The 20,286-nt window shown below is 44.0% G+C and overlaps 1 protein-coding gene across 1 annotated transcript in view; it reads left to right on the plus strand.

Moving 5' to 3' along the window:
- The window catches only part of LOC139925878 (corticotropin-releasing factor receptor 1), a 19,228-nt gene extending 558 nt beyond the window's left edge, over positions 1-18,670 (plus strand). Inside the window, exons 3-10 of the mRNA XM_071917384.2 lie at positions 3,335-3,455; positions 9,013-9,166; positions 9,432-9,492; positions 9,762-9,834; positions 17,457-17,542; positions 17,821-17,959; positions 18,284-18,325; positions 18,443-18,670. Coding sequence (XP_071773485.2) covers positions 3,335-3,455; positions 9,013-9,166; positions 9,432-9,492; positions 9,762-9,834; positions 17,457-17,542; positions 17,821-17,959; positions 18,284-18,325; positions 18,443-18,583 — 817 coding nt within the window. The 3' untranslated portion in view covers positions 18,584-18,670. The remainder of the gene's footprint in view (positions 1-3,334; positions 3,456-9,012; positions 9,167-9,431; positions 9,493-9,761; positions 9,835-17,456; positions 17,543-17,820; positions 17,960-18,283; positions 18,326-18,442) is intronic.
- The last annotated feature ends 1,616 nt before the right edge of the window (positions 18,671-20,286 follow it).

Consider the following 20,286-nt stretch of genomic DNA (forward strand, 5'->3'; position numbering starts at 1 on the left):
AACACACCTGGATCAGTCTAAAACACACCTGGACCAGTCTAAACACACCTGGACCAGTCTAAACACACCTGGATCAGTCTAAAACACACCTGGACCAGTCTAAACACACCTGGACCAGTCTAAAACACACCTGGACCAGTCTAAACACACCTGGACCAGTCTAAAACACACCTGGACCAGTCTAAACACACCTGGACCAGTCTAAAACACACCTGGACCAGTCTAAACACACCTGGACCAGTCTAAAACACACCTGGACCAGTCTAAAACACACCTGGACCAGTCTAAACACACCTGGACCAGTCTAAAACACACCTGGACCAGTCTAAAACACACCTGGACCAGTCTAAACACACCTGGACCAGTCTAAAACACACCTGGACTGGTCTGAATAGATTATCATAGGCTGTAACAACAAAAAATTTGAAAAACGTCCAGGTGGCTCAGTACTCTCTGAAGGTAAAGCTCATGTTAATGTGTAATGTGTGTGTGTGTGAGAGAGAGAGAGAGAGAGAGAGAGAGAGACAGAGAGAGGGAGAGAGAGAGAGAGAGAGAGAGAGAGAGAGAGACAGACAGGGACAGAGAGAGAGCGTGTGTGTGTGTGTGTGTGTGTGTGTGTGTGTGTGTGTGTGTGTGAGTGAGAGAGAGAGAGAGAGGGACAGGGAGAGACAGAGAGAGAGCGTGTGTGTGTGTGTGTGTGTGTGTGTGTGTTGGGTGATGTCCAGTCATTGTTTGAGGATTAGTTTAAGATGAAAGAGAGATGGAGGAAGGATTAGAGAGAAAGAGAGAGAGACAGATGGAGAGAGACACATAGAGAGAGACAGAAGGAAAGACAGATGGAGAGATGGAGAGATGGAGAGAGATAGACAGTTGGCAATATATACTGAACTGTACTTCATGCCAATACAGCTCATTGAATTGAATTGAATTGAATTGAATTGAATTGAATTGAGAGAGACAGATGGAGAGAGAGACAGATGGAGAGAGAGACAGATGGAGAGAGACAGGAGTGAACACACACATATAGAAGAGGTGCTTTAGTGAGGATAAATGAAGCCCAATCTGTTGTTGTTTATGAATGAATGAATTTTACATTTTGGTTTCTCATGTTTTATTCATCTTCATTATTATTCATCTCAACATGTTCTACTGAATCAGCCGTTTAGCTCGCATCCTGTTTAATACACAACCAATACAGTACAGTCGCTTTAGTACTGATGAATACAGTGTTATACAGGAGCTTTGATAGTAAAAATACAGAGTTTTAAAAGTGATGAATACAGTAGTTCTGATAGTGAAAAATACATTTAAAGCTCCATATTCTCCACTTCCCAGAGTTTTATTTTGTGTCTTGAGGTCCATTCAAAGCTGTGTGTGTGGTGTCATGAACCAAAAACACTCTCAATCCATTTCTCCACGTTCATTTTCCAGCATCTCTCTGAGCCTTACCAAGAACAGGCCGTTTCTGTCGCCGTGTCTTTAAGGCTCATTAATATTAACGACCCTCCGTTCCGATCGGCTAACCGTTTCGAGAGCGAAACGTGAGACGCCGCGGCCCGGCGGCTACAGGTAGGGAAAACTCTCCGGTAATAAACGATGACGACCGCTCGACCGCTTTGAAAAAAACACTTTGTTAGTCTATTATTTCTTACAGAAATGATAATGAGCGAACCTTTGTGACGCCACAAAGTTACGGAAGTCCAAACGGCTCGTTTAGAGGCTCGCTTTTCTAATATGGATTGTGTGGATTTAGTTTTGATACTTTCACCATGTTTAGATAGACCATCCAACGTTCCGATAGTTCGGACTTTCCCACCGGCACTTTAAGCATCATAACAGTTCTGGCTAAAAACGGTAATTGTATATTTGCGGAACCAGATCACCACCAAAATCGAATCAACTGATCCTTCGGACCAGAGAGATCTGTCCACCAGATTTCAGCCAAATCTGTTGGTGACTTTCTGAGAAACCTTGCTAACAAACAAACAGGCAGTGAAAACAAAACCTCTTTTATATCTATCCCCCTTTTCTGCATGAGGTTCACACTGCTGCTATTTACATTACATCTACTTCTGTCAGTGAGCTAAAGCTAAAGCGCTTCCTGTCTGTCTGTCTAGTGGAATCTGGGACTTACCAGTAATAAATAGTTATTTTATCCATCTGGACTGTGGAGTCAGGTGACGCATAACGCTCTCTACAGACCGCTACTGAAATGTTGGACTGGGTAGGACAAAAGGTCTGCTAACTATCCAGCTAACGTTAGCTAACACAGGCTAGCTGCGCTTGGTAGTCGAGTGCCGCTAGCTAGTTAGCATGCTAACATACCCAAAGAGCTTGTCCAACCTGACTGATAAGCTAGCAGCACACTGCAAGCTGTATTTACATCATCAGAACCATTGTTATCATCACAGAAGGTACAGTCACTGAAAGTCACATGATCTGGTCCGGTAAAGACATGTTTACTGTTTCCTGGTTTACACACAGCTGCTGCACCTTCTGATGATGTCACACTGTGGTGGTCTGGCTGTAGTCTGGTCATATAACTGATGATGTCACACTGTGGTGGTCTGGCTGTAGTCTGGTCATATAACTGATGATGTCACACTGTGGTGGTCTGGCTGTAGTCTGGTCATATAACTGATGATGTCACACTGTGGCTGTCTGGCTGTAGTCTGGTCATATAACTGATGATGTCACACTGTGGCTGTCTGGTCATATAACTGATGATGTCACACTGTGGTTGTCTGGTCATATAACTGATGATGTCACACTGTGGCTGTCTGGTCATATAACTGATGATGTCACACTGTGGTTGTCTGGCTGTAGTCTGGTCATATAACTGATGATGTCACACTGTGGCTGTCTGGCTGTAGTCTGGTCATATAACTGATGATGTCACACTGTGGCTGTCTGGTCATATAACTGATGATGTCACACTGTGGCTGTCTGGTCATATAACTGATGATGTCACACTGTGGCTGTCTGGCTGTAGTCTGGTCATATAACTGATGATGTCACACTGTGGTTGTCTGGTCATATAACTGATGATGTCACACTGTGGCTGTCTGGTCATATAACTGATGATGTCACACTGTGGTTGTCTGGTCATATAACTGATGATGTCACACTGTGGCTGTCTGGCTGTAGAGGGGAAATCAGGGAAATCAAGGATTTCAAGTGCAAATGAAACAAATCAAGTGGGTTGAACAGCATTTAGTTAGTGGGCTTCGTATCTGACTCACCTGAGATAAATAATACTGTTATTTCCGTTCATTCACCTGTCTGTGTGTGTGTGTGTGTGTGTGTGTGTGTGTGTGTGTGTGTGTGTGTGCAGGAGTATCCGCTGTCTGAGGAACATCATCCACTGGAATCTGATCACAGCGTTCATCCTGAGGAACGCAACCTGGTTCATCGTCCAGTTAACCATGAACCCTGCTGTTACCGAGAGCAACCAGGTGCACACACACACACACACACACACACACACACACACACACACACACACACACACACATACATACACATATGCATACATACAGTGAATTTGTCACCATCTGTCCTTAGCAACGGTCACCAGGGAAACGAAGCAATCACCTACACTGAGGAGAGAGAGGTGTTAAGAGGCTCTGTGTGTGTGTGTGTGTGTGTGTGTGTGTGTGATTCTCAGCGGGATAGAGGTGTTTGCTAGAGGACATCCAGAGCAATAACACCTGATCAAACACACACACACACACACACACTGAACTTAGACACAACCAAAATATTAGACTTTGGAAAACATCTCATTTAACTCTCTTTCGCTCTCTCTGTCTCTCTCTCTCTCTCTCTCGCTCTCTCTCTCTCTCTCTCTCTCTCTCTCTCTCTCTCTCTCTCTCTCTCTCTCTCCCCAATTCAATTCAATTTGCTTTATTGGCATGAAAGTTTACAAACAATGTTGCCAAAGCATTAAGGTACAGAGCGTGCGTGTGACTATGAGTGTGTGCTGGGTTAGCACTCCATCATATGATGACTATCAATAGTCACAACAGTTCAACAATAAATAATACAGTTCAAATGTGAATAAAGCAAGCTCTCTCCCTCTCTCTCTCCCTCTCTCTCTCCCTCTCTCTCTCCCTCTCTCTCTGTCTGTCTCTGTATTTCAATTCTTCACTAACTGTTTTGTTTTGTTTAGGCTTGTGTGTTCACTGTTTTAAAATAAATGCTATTTAACATTTGGCGAGTTTTGATTGACAGGTTGTTGTACTGGAACATCACTGGTTACCACGGCAACATGATACGCAAAGCAGACCATGTGACCAAAGCCAGAGCTATAAACAGAGTGAGAGGTCTAGGAATTTTAAATAGGAGTTTCCATCGGTAGCTTTGGCTCGGTGACATCACACACTTTACTCAAAACAAATCAGTCTCTATTCTTCTTCAACTTTTTGTTTCTTCTTCGGTCCATGGCAGAGGGTCAGCTGCGCTCACGAGGCCACAGGTCCAAACTCTTCTTCTCCATGGCGCTGGACTTCACTATGGATGATGACATCATCCATGTACGCCGCCACATAGAGTAGAGGGCGCAGCAGCTGGTCCGTGAGACGCTGAAAGGAGGCCGGGGCTCCAAACAACCTGAAAGGAAGAGTCACAAATTGGTACAAACCATACGAAGTGGAGAAGGCTGTTTTTGTCTTAGAGTCTGCCGGTAGCCCTCGGAGTTTATCGACCCGCAGCGTCGGATAAGAGTCGGATTTCAACACGTCATTCAGCTTGGAGATGGAAGATGGAAGAAATACAAGAACTTCATCTCCCAGTGAAAACTGCCTCAACCACTCTGTTGTGCAAGCCTTGATGGTCCTGAGCCTGGAGCAAATCTGCTTGTGACAAATGCCCAAGTGCGTGTTGTTTTCTGTACTGAATCTCATTGTTGCTGTAGTTTTCTGTTGCTGTAGTTTTCTGTTGCTGTAGTTTTCTGTTGCTGTAGTTTTCTGTTGCTGTAGTTTTCTGTACTCAATCTCATTGTTGCTGTAGTTTTCTGTACTCAATCTCATTGTTGCTGTAGTTTTCTGTACTCAATCTCATTGTTGCTGTAGTTTTCTGTACTCAATCTCATTGTTGCTGTAGTTTTCTGTACTCAATCTCATTGTTGCTGTAGTTTTCTATACTCAATCTCATTGTTCCTCCCAGCTGTCCAGGACTCCATGGGGCTTTCTGCCAAACAGCAATTAAAAGGGAGAAAGTCCCATGGAGACCTGGGCAGGACAGAAGGTCCAACCATTTGTCCCAGTTTTAATTGTCCTTGTGAATGAACTTGAATCATGGACTTCAGGGTTCTGTCAGTCTGTGGATGATGGATACTGGTCCAAACTTACTGGAGGTCCAACAACCTGAAGAGTTTGTGAAGAAAGACTCTGATCAGTCAGAACTCTTTCAGGACACCAACTCAGGAGATTACAGGAAACAATGTGTGCCTGACACTGTTGGCCCAGATGTTGCTTTGGGAAACCAGGCTGCATAACCCACTAGGGAACCCACTGAAGAACCCACTGAGGAACCCACTAGGGAACCCACTGAAGAACCCACTGAGGAACCCACTGAGAAACCCAATGATGAACCCTCTGAGGGACCCACTGAGAAACTCACTGAGGAAGCCACTGATGAACCCACCGAGGAACCCACTCAGGATCCCACTGAAGAACCCACTGAGGAACCTACTAAGGAACTCACTAGGGAACCCACTGAAGAACCCAATGAGGAACACACTGAGGAACCCACTGATGAACACACTGATGAACCCACTGAGGAACCCAATGAGGAACCCACTAAGGAACCCACTGAGGAACCCACTGAGGAACCCACAGGTGTTCCAGTCAGAGCCATTGAGATACAGAGTTGCATCAACGGAGGTCAAAACGCTACACGGTCACATGACTGTCACGTGGTTCATGTAGCTCCGATAGTTACAAGCGGTCCATTTGAATCCATTGTTTTCTATGGGAACAGCACTAACAACCGCGACTTTGGGTATAATAAACAATATGACAACTGATTTAGAGTATTGTAAACTGACAGGTTAGATGTCTGTAATATTTACTATTTAATATTATGATTGAAAATCATTTCAAAATAGAAGATTAGAGTGATTAAGGCTCGGCACCTTTACTAGTCAATGATGTGTTGCTTTGGCTGCTAGCTGTTCACTGTGTTACATCCTAATGTAGCCTAATTTTATTATTGTTATTATCATTTACTTTTTTGGACTTTAAGATAACGTCACCAGAAGGTATGAATTTAATATCAATCCATCAAGATAGTCTCTTAAAGTGCTGTGAATCCACTAACAACTGACAACAGTAAGGGGCAGTGAATGATGTTCAGCTGTCATTGAAAGTTACTTGCGAGCGGTCTATTCAGTTTATGACCTAAAGTAAAAGTATTCCACTGACACCAACACAATCATCCTCATTTCAAGTTTCTACAGTACAGGCCCGAGACCTAGAGGAAGGTACCAGTGACTCGTATTTAACTATTGAGGTGCATCAATGAACACAGAGCATGAGTAGGCCTACATAAAAGATATACTCTCTTACTCAGGAGTTACTAAGTCTATGGTAAGAGTCTTAGACAAAGAGTGAACAGGACTAGAATAAGTAATTTAAGTCTGGTTAGATTATAAATGCAATTTAGCATGCTTTATTAACCTGACCCATCCACCAGATCCAGAATCAATATTAATACTACCAAAATATCAATATGTATAGCCTATCCATGCAAGCAATGTAGTGGTGAGTCAGGCGATGGGTTTTGGTGTACGTTACCAGTGATGCAATTGTATTTATCTCTATTGATTTTAGTAAGCCACGTTTTTACTTACTTGTGTCAGATAATGGGCTATGGATACAAATCCATCGATCTCCATCGATGTTATTAAGACACATTTTCAGAACAATAGCAGGAACACCCGAAATCTTTTATGGTTAAGAAGCACCTTTATGACAAAATACATGTAAAAAGACTTACTTGGGAAACAAAAAGTGACAGAATGTTCTACTCCATTAACATACAATTAACATAAGAAGGACAATATGGTACCGTTACATCTTCACATACTGGCATAAACAGCCAACGTTATAGTAATTTAACTTACCAATCAGAAATCAACCATCGTAAACAATAATTAGCCTAAATAGGCCTACATAATATGGTTAGGTTATAGTTAATGAATAAAAATGAACTAATAAATACATTTTCCCACCCATAAACATGTTTACAGGCTTTTGTCTCTAATTTAAAATGCATGAAATTACAGAGAATTTAAGAGAACGTAACTTACTTTACGTAAAACCAAATTGATTGTTAACGTTAGCTAGCTTAACGTTATTGTTTTGCTCTATTAGTCTGTTTCCGTACATAAAATAACAGTCAGATTAAATACATAAATTTGGTAAAGTGGAATTAAACTGAAATGCTCTAAAACATATTGCTAACTCGATTCACGTGATAAAAAGAAGTAGCAAAAGTAATACTGATTTTGAAGTTATTACCACTAAAAGCAGCAGTTGAAACACTGCTTCCCTATGGCGAGGCAGTTGCTAGCTCCGGCTGATTGGAACTATTGAGGGTCTCCATGATCCGCCATTGCTGTAAAATAATTGGCCTGATGAAGTGAATGGAGTTGACGCAACTCTTTCTCTCAATGGCTCTGGTTCTAATCAATGTTCTAATGGTTCCATGCCGGTTCTTTCAAAGAGGACCTCAATTAAAGGAAGAGGGCACAAAGGCAGTTTTGCGGTTTCAGGGGGATCAACTTGTTGACAGTGACAACATGATGCACAACATGATGCCTAACCCTAACCCTAACACCGACGACACGACGCCTAACCCTAACCAACACCGACGACACGACGCCTAACCCTAACCAACACCGACGACACGACGCCTAACCCTAACCAACACCGACGACACGACGCCTAACCCTAACCAACACCGACGACACGACGCCTAACCCTAACCAACACCGACGACACGACGCCTAACTCTAACCAACACCGACGACACGACGCCTAACTCTAACCAACACCGACGACACGACGCCTAACCCTAACCAACACCGACGACACGACGCCTAACTCTAACCAACACCGACGACACGACGCCTAACCCTAACCAACACCGACGACACGACGCCTAACCCTAACCAACACCGACGACACGACGCCTAACTCTAACCAACACCGACGACACGACGCCTAACTCTAACCAACACCGACGACACGACGCCTAACCCTAACCAACACCGACGACACGACGCCTAACTCTAACCAACACCGACGACACGACGCCTAACCCTAACCAACACCGACGACACGACGCCTAACCCTAACCAACACCGACGACACGACGCCTAACCCTAACCAACACCGACGACACGACGCCTAACTCTAACCAACTCCGACGACACGACGCCTAACCCTAACCAACACCGACGACACGACGCCTAACTCTAACCAACACCGACGTTAAACAGTGTGAATGAGACGTTCAGTGTGTCATGTCCAACGACAAAGGGTTGAAAGATTTTCCCACGATTATCATGTGACTAAAACTAAAACTCCTCTCCTCCTCCTTCTCCTCCTTCTCTCCTCTCCTCCTCTCCTCCTCCTTCTCCTCCTCCTCCTCCTCCTCCTCCTCTCTTTCTCCTCTCTTCCTCCTCTCCTCCTCTTCTCCTCCTCCTCTCCACTCCTCCTCTCCTCCTCTCATCTCCTCTGCTCCTCCTCCTCTCCTTCTCCTCTCCTCCTCTCCTCGTCATCCTCCTCCTCTCCTCTCCTCTGTTCCTCCTCCTCTCCTCCTCCTCTCCTCCTCCTCTCTCCTCCTCCGCCTCTTCCTCCTCTCCTTCTCCTCCTCCTGTCTCCTCCTCTTCCTCCTCCTCCTCCTCTCCTTCTCCTCTCCTCCTCCTCTCCTCCTTATCCTCTTCCTCTCTCCTCCTCCTCCTCTCCTTCTCCTCTCCTCCTCCTCTCCTCTTCCTCTCCTCAGGTTTGGTGCAGGTTGGTCACAGCAGCTTATAATTATTTCCATGTGACGAACTTCTTCTGGATGTTTGGTGAAGGCTGCTACCTGCACACTGCTGTGGTTCTCACCTATTCTACTGACAAACTGCGCAAGTGGATGTTCATCTGCATCGGCTGGGGTCCGCGCACACACATACACACACATACACACATACACACATACACACATACACACACACACACACACACACACACACACACACATACACACACACACACAAAGAGAATAGAATATAATGTTGTCTTAGTGTTTTTTTTCATCATAGAAACAATTTAATGTGCATGGACACACACTAACCTGTCTGCCTGTCTGTCTGCCTGTCTGTCGGTCTGTCTGTCTACCTGCCTGCCTGTCTGTCTGTCTTTCTGCCTGTCTGTCTTCAGGTATTCCATTTCCTATCATAGTAGCCTGGGCAATAGGGAAGCTCTACTACGACAACGAAAAGTAAGTTACGACAACAACAATAATAATACTAATAATATTAATGCATACAGGTGTGGTGCATTGTGGGATAGATCAGAATTATGTCACTTCCCCTTACAGTAATGTCCTACTGGTCAATCCCACAATGCACCACACAGTCAGTGCTGTCCAGTCTGTCAGGCATCCAAACAGGAGGCGGGCCATCTTTACACAAGCTTAGTTTTTGGACTGATCTGATTGGATTAGCTCTGTATCTGTGATCTGATTGGTGGTTGTGTTTTGATTGACAGGTGCTGGTTTGGGAAGAAGGCAGGAGTTTATACCGACTACATTTACCAAGGTCCCATGATCCTGGTGCTGCTGGTGAGAACACAACCAGTCCACCTTAAATTACACAACGATCTCAACCAGTCCCCCTTAAATCTCTCCAATGATCTCAACCACTCCACCTTAAATCTCTCCAACGATCTCAACCAGTCCACCTTAAATCACTCCAACGATGTCAACCAGTCCACCTTAAATCACTCCAACGATGTCAACCAGTCCACCTTAAATCTATCCAACAATCTCAACCAGTCCACCTTAAATCACAGTAGCTAAACTGCTGTACAGTGGTGCCAATTAATATATAAACGATTTCTTCAATAGGTTACTGGTCACTGTTCACTGTCAACCTTTACATCAACACGCACACACACACACACACACACAGACACAGCAGTCTCTGTTCTGACAGACAAAACAGAGCCATATATGGACTTTCAATGGGAAACTTGAAAGCTACGGAAGCTGATGAGAGACAAAAACCTTCAACCTTTCCTCTTTGACAAAAACTTCTCTTCAGATGATCAGAGAATCCCAAGTTGATGCTTGTGTTCTTGTGGAGAACGTTCTTCATCTCAGAGAACAGTTTCCAGTTTGAGATGAAGAACAGAGAACAGAGAACATCTCTACAGTTGGAGATGAAGAACAGAGAACATCTCTACAGTTTTAGATGAAGAACAGAGAACAGAGAACATCTCTACAGTTTGAGCTGAAGAACAGAGAACATCTCTGCAGTTTGAGCTGAAGAACAGAGAAGAGAGAACATCTTTACAGTTTGAGATGAAGAACAGAGAACATCTCTGCAGTTTGAGCTGAAGAACAGAGAAGAGAGAACATCTCTACAGTTTGAGCTGAAGAACAGAGAACATCTCTGCAGTTTGAGCTGAAGAACAGAGAAGAGAGAACATCTTTACAGTTTGAGATGAAGAACAGAGAACATCTCTGCAGTTTGAGCTGAAGAACAGAGAACATCTCTACAGTTTGAGATGAAGAACAGAGAACATCTCTACAGTTTGAGATGAAGAACAGAGAACATCTCTACAGTTTGAGATGAAGAACAGAGAACATCTCTACAGTTGGAGATGAAGAACAGAGAACATCTCTACAGTTTGAGATGAAGAACAGAGAACATCTCTACAGTTTGAGATGAACAGAGAATACCTACAGTTTGAGATGAAGAACAGAGAAGAGAGAACATCTCTGCAGTTTGAGCTGAAGAACAGAGAACATCTCTACAGTTTGAGATGAAGAACAGAGAACATCTCTGCAGTTTGAGCTGAAGAACAGAGAACATCTCTACAGTTTGAGATGAAGAACAGAGAACATCTTTACAGTTTGAGATGAAGAACAGAGAACATCTCTGCAGTTTGAGATGAAGAACAGAGAACATCTCTGCAGTTTGAGCTAAAGAACAGAGAACAGAGAACATCTCTACAGTTTGAGATGAACAGAGAACATCTCTACAGTTTGAGAAGAACAGAGAATATCTCTACAGTTGGAGATGAAGAACAGAGAACAGAGAACATCTCTACAGTTTGAGATGAACAGAGAACATCTCTACAGTTTGAGAAGAACAGAGAATATCTCTACAGTTGGAGATGAAGAACAGAGAACATCTCTACAGTTTGAGATGAAGAACAGAGAACATCTCTGCAGTTTGAGATGAACAGAGAACATCTCTACAGTTTGAGATGAAGAACAGAGAATAGAGAACATCTCTACAGTTTGAGATGAAGAACAGAGAACATCTCTACAGTTGGAGGTGAAGAACAGAGAACATCTCTACAGTTTGAGATGAAGAACAGAGAATAGAGAACATCTCTACAGTTTGAGATGAAGAACAGAGAACATCTCTACAGTTGGAGGTGAAGAACAGAGAACATCTCTACAGTTTGAGATGAACAGAGAACATCTCTACAGTTTGAGATGAATAACAGAGAACATCTCTGCAGTTTGAGATGAACAGAGAACATCTCTACAGTTTGAGATGAAGAACAGAGAATAGAGAACATCTCTACAGTTTGAGATGAAGAACAGAGAACATCTCTACAGTTGGAGGTGAAGAACAGAGAACAGAGAACATCTCTGCAGTTTGAGATGAAGAACAGAGAACATCTCTACAGTTTGAGATGAAGAACAGAGAACATCTCTACAGTTTGAGATGAAGAACAGAGAACATCTCTACAGTTTGAGATGAAGAACAGAGAACATCTCTGCAGTTTGAGATGAAGAACAGAGAACATCTCTACAGTTTGAGATGAAGAACAGAGAACATCTCTACAGTTTGAGATGAAGAACAGAGAACATCTCTGCAGTTTGAGATGAAGAACAGAGATCGGTCAGGATGGGATGATGTGGTAATCTCACGATTCAATGTGATAAAAGTTAGACGAATACAAAGTATGATTGTACAACATTGCCATTATTTATTTGACAAAACTATAGATCTTTAAGGGCAATGTTTTTCTTGCAATGGTAAAGAAGAATAGTAGAATAAAAATCAGAAAAAAAATCAGAATAAAAATGCCTCATATCAGCCTCAATCAGAACAAACTGGCCCATTCAGAATGAAACTTCACTCCGTTAGAGAGAGCTGTTTAACCCTTTCATAATCCGGTGAATGGATACAATTATGTCATGTAAACACTGTTCCAGTCACTTTCTTTTGTTGGAACAGGCCTGACACAGGCGACGCAGCCCGTTTTTATATCAAGTGCTCACTCCACCCACCTGGGCCAGTTTTGGCATAAGCTGGTGACAATTACAAGTGCACCCAATCACTGTGGTGCAAAACAAAACGTGTTTCTGACACTTTTGGAGTCGTAAGAACAACAGTAAAGCTCCAGACGCAGACGCAGACGTCCATCTGTTAAAAACTGTTAGATTCTGTAGGCTGTTTTGCGCATGTCAGAAACTTTTACTGTGATTCCATACTGTGGAGCATGTAAACACATCATTAGGGGTGTAACGATATATTGTGGGACGAAATTTCGTGATCCAAAAACGTGGCGATAGGCATCGTGGAGGTGAAAAATGGTTTGCGATATCAAGTAAAGCTTATCAATTAGCTGCATCACCAAAATGTAGACTACTCTTTGTTTTCATTTACATACTTTAAACGCCAGAGGGCAGAATCAGTAATCCTAGATCCTAGTTTGCCTGACTGGCGTTATGACGTCATTGACACCGACGTTCACCGACGTTCACTCGAGACCCGGGTGAGCCAGGTGTGTAGCGTGCAACAGGAAATCAAAATACACTCGTTACGTTACGTAACATTATCATCGTTATTTTGAAAGAGACGGAGGTAAGTGTTATGAGACATTCTCAAATGTTCTATCCAGTTTGTTTCCTCAACATTGCGGTTGTTCCCATAGATATTAAACGGTTGTTCCACCAGTTCTGCGTCTCGGCCCAAATGTTGCGGTTAAAAGTATCAAGTCCATGCGGTGGAAAAAGAGAATATGACGCCGCTGTCAGTGGCGGTTTATTAAGATCTTACGGATAAATTGACGCCTCTGGTTACTGGTGTTACTGGTGTGTAAACTGAAAACACAGGCAATGGTAGCCGCCATATTGGTCTCGCGAGGTCGGAGGAGTGCAGTGACTCCTGTTACCCGTACTTTTACTCCGCTCTGCTCCAGTGTGAACCAGACATATGTAAATTCACTCTCATTCATAGTTTCGGTTGTCACTACCGAATTCTGGCAGTGTGTACGTAGCTAACTGTCAAAGGTGAAAAAGAATAAAGCATGTCCTCCTAGGTTAGAAAATCAGTCTCTGAACATATTTGTTGTTTTAATTGAAGTTTAAGTTGTGTGGCCTGCCGGGCCAACTAAGGTGTTTGGAGAATGTTAGATCAACCATGTTCAGACATTTGCTCTTAATTGTAAAGAGGACATCCTTGTTTAGACATTATTTTAATGTACTATTTGTTTCATTTAGACAAGCATCCGCTGTTAAAAGCTGATTTTTATTTTATTCAACAGATTCCATTATTTGCTTTTTGCACAAAAAATATATAACAAAGAAAGAAACCATTATAAAAGAAACTGTAGGATAAACTTCAAGTTGAAAATATTGTTTTTTTGACATTTTATGTCGAAGGAATAAGGAAAGAATCTTCTACAGTCATAATTTGTTTCCATTTAAACTTTGTTAATTTAAACTTTGTTGTTATCGAACCGTGAAGCCTGTACCGTGTATCGTACCGAACCGTGAGCTGAGTGTATCGTTACACCCCTACACACCATGCGATCCTTATTTAGCGTTCATGGATCATAAATATGGATCATGTGACCACAGCCTCTCGGCTGTCTGGGCTCATCAGCTGCTGCTGCTGTTATTGCTCCAGATCTGGATCAGAACATCAGAGTGAGTTTGTCTGTAGCTGCAGGTCTGTCAGTCGCTGTAAAAAAATAAAAAAAGCTCCTGTGAAACAACGCTGCCACTTTCACCGGCCAAGTTCTGCTCACATATCCTCTTCCTTGTCCTTCATGTCTGCCGCTTGGCTTCGTGGTTTTGCATTGCAAAGTGTTTGCTCCCTCTGCTGGTCAAACTGTGTGATGGGTGGAGGAGGAGGAGGAGGAGGAGGCGGAGGAGGAGGAGGAGGAGGAGGAGGCAGCAGGTTACAGTAAGCAGCAGACTGTAGCTCACAGTGCGATGCACATCGTTATACGCCACAAAGTACATCGTCATGATTTTACATTGCAAATTATTGTACTACGATATATCGTCCCATCCCTAGAGAACGGAGAACATCTTTACAGTTTGAGCTGAAGAACAGCGAACGGAGAACATCTTTACAGTAGCAGCTCTGATGCAGTAGATTGTCTAAAGCAGCGTTTGTTTCTTCTGGGTAAATCTACAGATGCGGTGCAGCTGTTGTCATGTAGCTGTGGTCGACAACCACAGAACCACAGAACAACAGTAGAACCACCTGTAGAGATGCATTACTGAACATCAATTAGACACAAACATGACAAATCATCAGGACATTCAGTTTCACATGATGGAACATATAAAAGGTTATATGAAGCCTCACCTTGATAGAGACTCCTCCTCTCTCAGCCCTTACTGTTCCTGTTAGTTTACTGTTAACTAAGCTGTAACGTTTCCTAAAGCTACACATCCTGAGTCGAAAAGGTTCTAGTAACGTTATCGATAACCAATATATCTGCCGATATTTGTTTAGTTTCAGCCAGAGTGGTTTCTTCTGAGAAATGCTTTCACTCAACAGCTGAAGTGCATATTTCCAGGAGAACTGAGATCCAATAATGATGAAAACATAGCAGAGTTTCCTGAGGTTGTAGTGCTAAAAATGTTTTTTAACCATAATGAAACCAGTACTTCTAAAACATTTGGACTACACTTATTTTAGGTTTATATGATAGTAAGACTAAATTGCAATGTAGGTACTGTGGTGGAGCTCCACTGCCAAACAAATACAGAGGAAACAGTTTTCCATCCTCTCCCCAGGGTTCAGATTTATTTTCAGTATTTCACAGCCTTTCATGGATTATGGATGAATCACTGGTCCTTACCTGCAGTGTGTCCACTGGAGTCCTGCGGGGACAGCAGCAGTGTGTCCACTGGAGTCCAGCGGGGACAGGAGCAGTGTGTCCACTGGAGTCCAGCGGGGACAGCAGCAGTGTGTCCACTGGAGTCCTGCGGGGACAGGAGCAGTGTGTCCACTGGAGTCCAGCGGGGACAGGAGCAGTGTGTCCACTGGAGTCCAGCGGGGACAGCAGCAGTGTGTGTGTCCACTGGAGTCCAGCGGGGACAGGAGTAGTGTGTCCACTGGAGTCCAGCGGGGACAGCAGCAGTGTGTCCACTGGAGTCCTGCGGGGACAGGAGCAGTGTGTCCACTGGAGTCCTGCGGGGACAGGAGCAGTGTGTGTCCACTGGAGTCCAGCGGGGACAGCAGCAGTGTGTCCACTGGAGTCCAGCAGGGACAGCAGCAGTGTGTGTGTCCACTGGAGTCCAGCGGGGACAGGAGCAGTGTGTCCACTGGAGTCCTGCGGGGACAGGAGCAGTGTGTCCACTGGAGTCCTGCGGGGACAGCAGCAGTGTGTCCACTGGAGTCCAGCGGGGACAGGAGCAGTGTGTCCACTGGAGTCCAGCGGGGACAGGAGCAGTGTGTCCACTGGAGTCCAGCGGGGACAGCAGCAGTGTGTGTGTCCACTGGAGTCCAGCGGGGACAGGAGCAGTGTGTCCACTGGAGTCCAGCGGGGACAGCAGCAGTGTGTGTGTCCACTGGAGTCCAGCGGGGACAGGAGCAGTGTGTGTGTCCACTGGAGTCTAGCGGGGACAGGAGCAGTGTGTCCACTGGAGTCCAGCGGGGACAGGAGCAGTGTGTGTGTCCACTGGAGTCCAGCGGGGACAGGAGCAGTGTGTCCACTGGAGTCCAGCGGGGACAGCAGCAGTGTGTCCACTGGAGTCCAGCGGGGACAGGAGCAGTGTGTCCACTGGAGTCCAGCGGGGACAGGAGCAGTGTGTCCACTGGAGTCCAGCGGGGACAGCAGCAGTGTGTGTCCACTGGAGTCCAGCGGGGACAGCAGCAGTGTGTCCACTGGAGTCCAGCGGGGACAGCAGCAGTGTGTCCACTGGAGTCCAGCGGGGACAGCAGCAGTGTGTGTGTCCACTGGAGTCCAGCGGGGACAGGAGCAGTGTGCCAGTCTTTCTGGGCAGTTTTACAAATCTCCCATTAAAAAGTTACTGTTTACTGATAACATTAGTAACACATGTGATTGGAGCAATTTGTAGAATGTTACGTTTTTTTGGGTGCAGACAGTCGGATTGGGTGCAGACAGTCGGATTGGGTGCAGAGTTTCACAGGCGGCTCTCTATAAACTGATGTACATTTGACTCATTTGCCTCTAGAACTGTATTTACTTGGTCCTATTTTTGTGTCAATTACCCCATCTGCTGGACAGACTGAGTACTGCCAAGCTGTCTGAAAACCCCACAGGTGTTAATCGCTCCATTCCACTGCTGTTTTGAAGATTTTTATCAGTGACTCATCAGTGGAAGTTTTGCCGATACAGATATATGTGTGAAATATCTGTGAAAACACCTGAACCACACATGGTCATACATTCCCTCCTCCTCAGCTCCTCCTCTCTATCTGATCTTCTCCTCTTCTTCATCTCCTCCTCTTCCTCTATTCCTCCGTCTCTCCTCTCATCCTCTCAACATAATGAATATGAACAAAACACAAAGGAAAAAAATTAAAGATACAACTGAGGAAGGATGATGACTTTAAAAAATTAAATACACATAATGTAAATGTTTAAGGACAGGGTTTTGTTCTTTCCGGGTTCCATTTGAATGATTGCAGAGACAGGGACAGGCAACAACTGTTACGATTCCAACTACTATTGAATCCTGAAAAATTATTGTTCCAACTACCTTTTTTTGCCAAACTTCTAGTTAAGTTTTGTAAGTGTGTGTAGTTGAGACTAGGTGTAGTATAAACCAATTTACTCTTGATTGCACAAGATGTATCAAAACCTTATCTCTCCTCTCATCCTCTCTCCTCTCCTCTCCCCCTCTCCCCTCTCCTCTCTCCTCCTCCTCTCCTCCTCTTCCTCTCCTCTCCTCTCTCCTCTCCTCCTCTCTCCTCTCTCCTCTCTCCTCCTCCTCCTCCTCCTCCTCCTCAGATTAACTTCATCTTCCTGTTCAACATCGTTCGGATCCTGATGACGAAGCTGAGAGCGTCTACGACCTCGGAGACGATCCAGTACAGGTGGGAGATCAAACACAACCTCATTAAAACACCAATAATTAAAATACCAGAAATCTCATCAAAACAAGCAGTTTGAACATGTGATTTAACAGATGATAGTGATTCTTTAGCCAGACTTAAGAATAACAGAGTGGCTTATCCAGCAGGAAACACCTACATGTTGTTTTCATGGAGACACTAACTGTTTATTGTATTATATTGTGTTGTATTGTAATATACAGCTTCCTATCTAATATAGCATCTCATTGTATTGTGTTGTATTGTGTTGTCTCCTGTAGGAAGGCAGTGAAAGCCACACTGGTGCTGTTACCTCTCTTAGGAATCACCTACATGTTGTTCTTTGTGAATCCTGGAGGAGAAGATGAGGTGGCACAGATCGTCTTCATCTACTTCAACTCTATACTGGAGTCTTTCCAGGTAAATTACTTCATTTTAATTTCAATTTACATTAATTTTGCCTATTTGGAGCCAACAGACAAGTGAATATAGCTGCTGATGTATCTCCCAACAGTTTTTCAGGAGAAAAATAGAGAATATTTATCTTGTTGATGTCTATTGATTTGATAATTCTTTTCAAAACAGCGTTTTGAAACCGACCAACAGGTTAATGCAAAACAAAAAATAGTGTTCGCTCAGCTTTTAGACGGTAAATACTATGGTTTATTATGATAATCTTTATCTGTTTGTCTGTCTGTCTGTTTATATCTCCCTCTCTCTCTCTCTCTCTCTCTCTCTCCCCAGGGTTTCTTTGTCTCAGTCTTCTACTGTTTTCTAAACAGTGAGGTAAGTTCTCTCCTCTGAGTACAAACACTATCTATCTATCTATCTATCTATCTATCTATCTATCCATCTACCTGTCTGTCTGTCTATTTACCTGTCTATCTACCTCTCTGTGTCCAGGTGCGTTCAGCAGTTAGGAAGCGTTGGATTCGCTGGCAGGACCGTCACTCCATCCGGAGCCGGGCGGTGCGCGCCACATCGCTGCCCACCTCGCCCAGCCGTGTATCCTTCCACAGCATCAAACAATCCTCCAACCTCTGACCTGCAGACAGACAGTTGTGTCTCCATGGAAACAAGGTTTCTGGTGGAGCCTGGATTGAATTGACCAATTACAATATGTGATCTAAATCTACACAGCCAATCAGAGACAGTTCTGTGTTCAAACCAGCCAGTGACCGTAAGATGTTTATCCAGTTGACCAATCAAAACATAGGATCTGGATTCAGCCAACCAATGGCATTCTAAGACTTGGATCAGAACAGCCAATGGAAGCGCAGGACAGGGATTTGTCCAGCCAGTCAGACTGAGAGGTGTCTCTGCAAGGACAGACAGCCAATCCGGAGTCTGGGAATAAGTCCAGGAGGACATATCCCTTCACATAACTCCGCCCCCAGCCAGAGTTCTCTGACCAATCATTGGTAATAGACTCAACCAATCAGCTGCTTCTACAGGATTCCATACAGTTCTATATGGCTGTGGACTAACTCCGTCTATATGGACTAACTCTATATATGGACTAACTGTCTATATATGGACTAACTCTGTCTATATATGGACTAACTCCGTCTATATGGACTAACTCTATATATGGACTAACTGTCTATACATGGACTAACTGTCTATATATGGACTAACTGTCTATATATGGACTAACTATATATAGACTAACTCTGTCTATATATGGACTAACTCCGTCTATATATGGACTAACTGTCTATATATGGACTAACTATATATAGACTAACTCTGTCTATATATGGACTAACTCCGTCTATATATGGACTAACTGTCTATATATGGACTAACTATATATAGACTAACTCTGTCTATATATGGACTAACTCCGTCTATATATGGACTAACTGTCTATATATAGACTAACTCTGTCTATATATGGACTAACTCTGTCTATATATGGACTAACTCTGTCTATATATGGACTAACTCCGTCTATATATGGACTAACTGTCTATATATGGACTAACTATATTGACTAACTCTGTCTATATATGGACTAACTGTCTATATATGGACTAACCCTGTCTATATATAGTGTCTGTTAATTTAATGTTAATAAGTTTATTATTATTTAATAATATGTATATTATTGATAAGTCTATTGTCAATATTGTAATACTGATCACCAGCTTTCTTCTCTTTAGCGAGAGTTAGGACTTAGAAACACACACACACACACACACACACACACACGCACACTATGCTACGGTAACTTGTACTTTTCTGATGTAGCTACAGAAACACAAACCAACTTTCCAGCTTTTTGGCCAATAGAGACACAAACCAAACCAAACCAAACCAAACCAAACCAAACCTAATATCATGCAGCCAAACATCCATATGTCTGGAGAAGTTTAAACACAATGGTTAGAAAAGGGACGCTGTGGGCCGTCAACTTTGGCTAGGGTAGAGCCTATGGGTGGAGCCTACGGGTGGAGCTTGTGGGCGGAGCCTACTGGCAGAGCCTACGGGTGGAGCTTGTAGGCGGAGCCTACAGGCAGAGCTTGTGGGTGGAGCCTACAGGCAGAGCCTACGGGTGGAGCTTGTAGGTGGAGCCTATGGGTGGAGCTTGTGGGTGGAGCCTATGGGTGGAGCTTGTGGGCGGAGCCTACGGGTGGAACCTGTGGGTGGAGCCTACAGGTGGAACCCGTGGGTGGAGCCTACAGGCGGCGCCTACGGGTGGAACCTGTGGGTGGAGCCTACGGGTGGAACCCGTGGGTGGAGCC

The sequence above is a fragment of the Centroberyx gerrardi genome, chromosome 7 (genome assembly GCF_048128805.1).
Source record: "Centroberyx gerrardi isolate f3 chromosome 7, fCenGer3.hap1.cur.20231027, whole genome shotgun sequence".
Lineage (NCBI taxonomy): Eukaryota > Metazoa > Chordata > Actinopteri > Beryciformes > Berycidae > Centroberyx > Centroberyx gerrardi.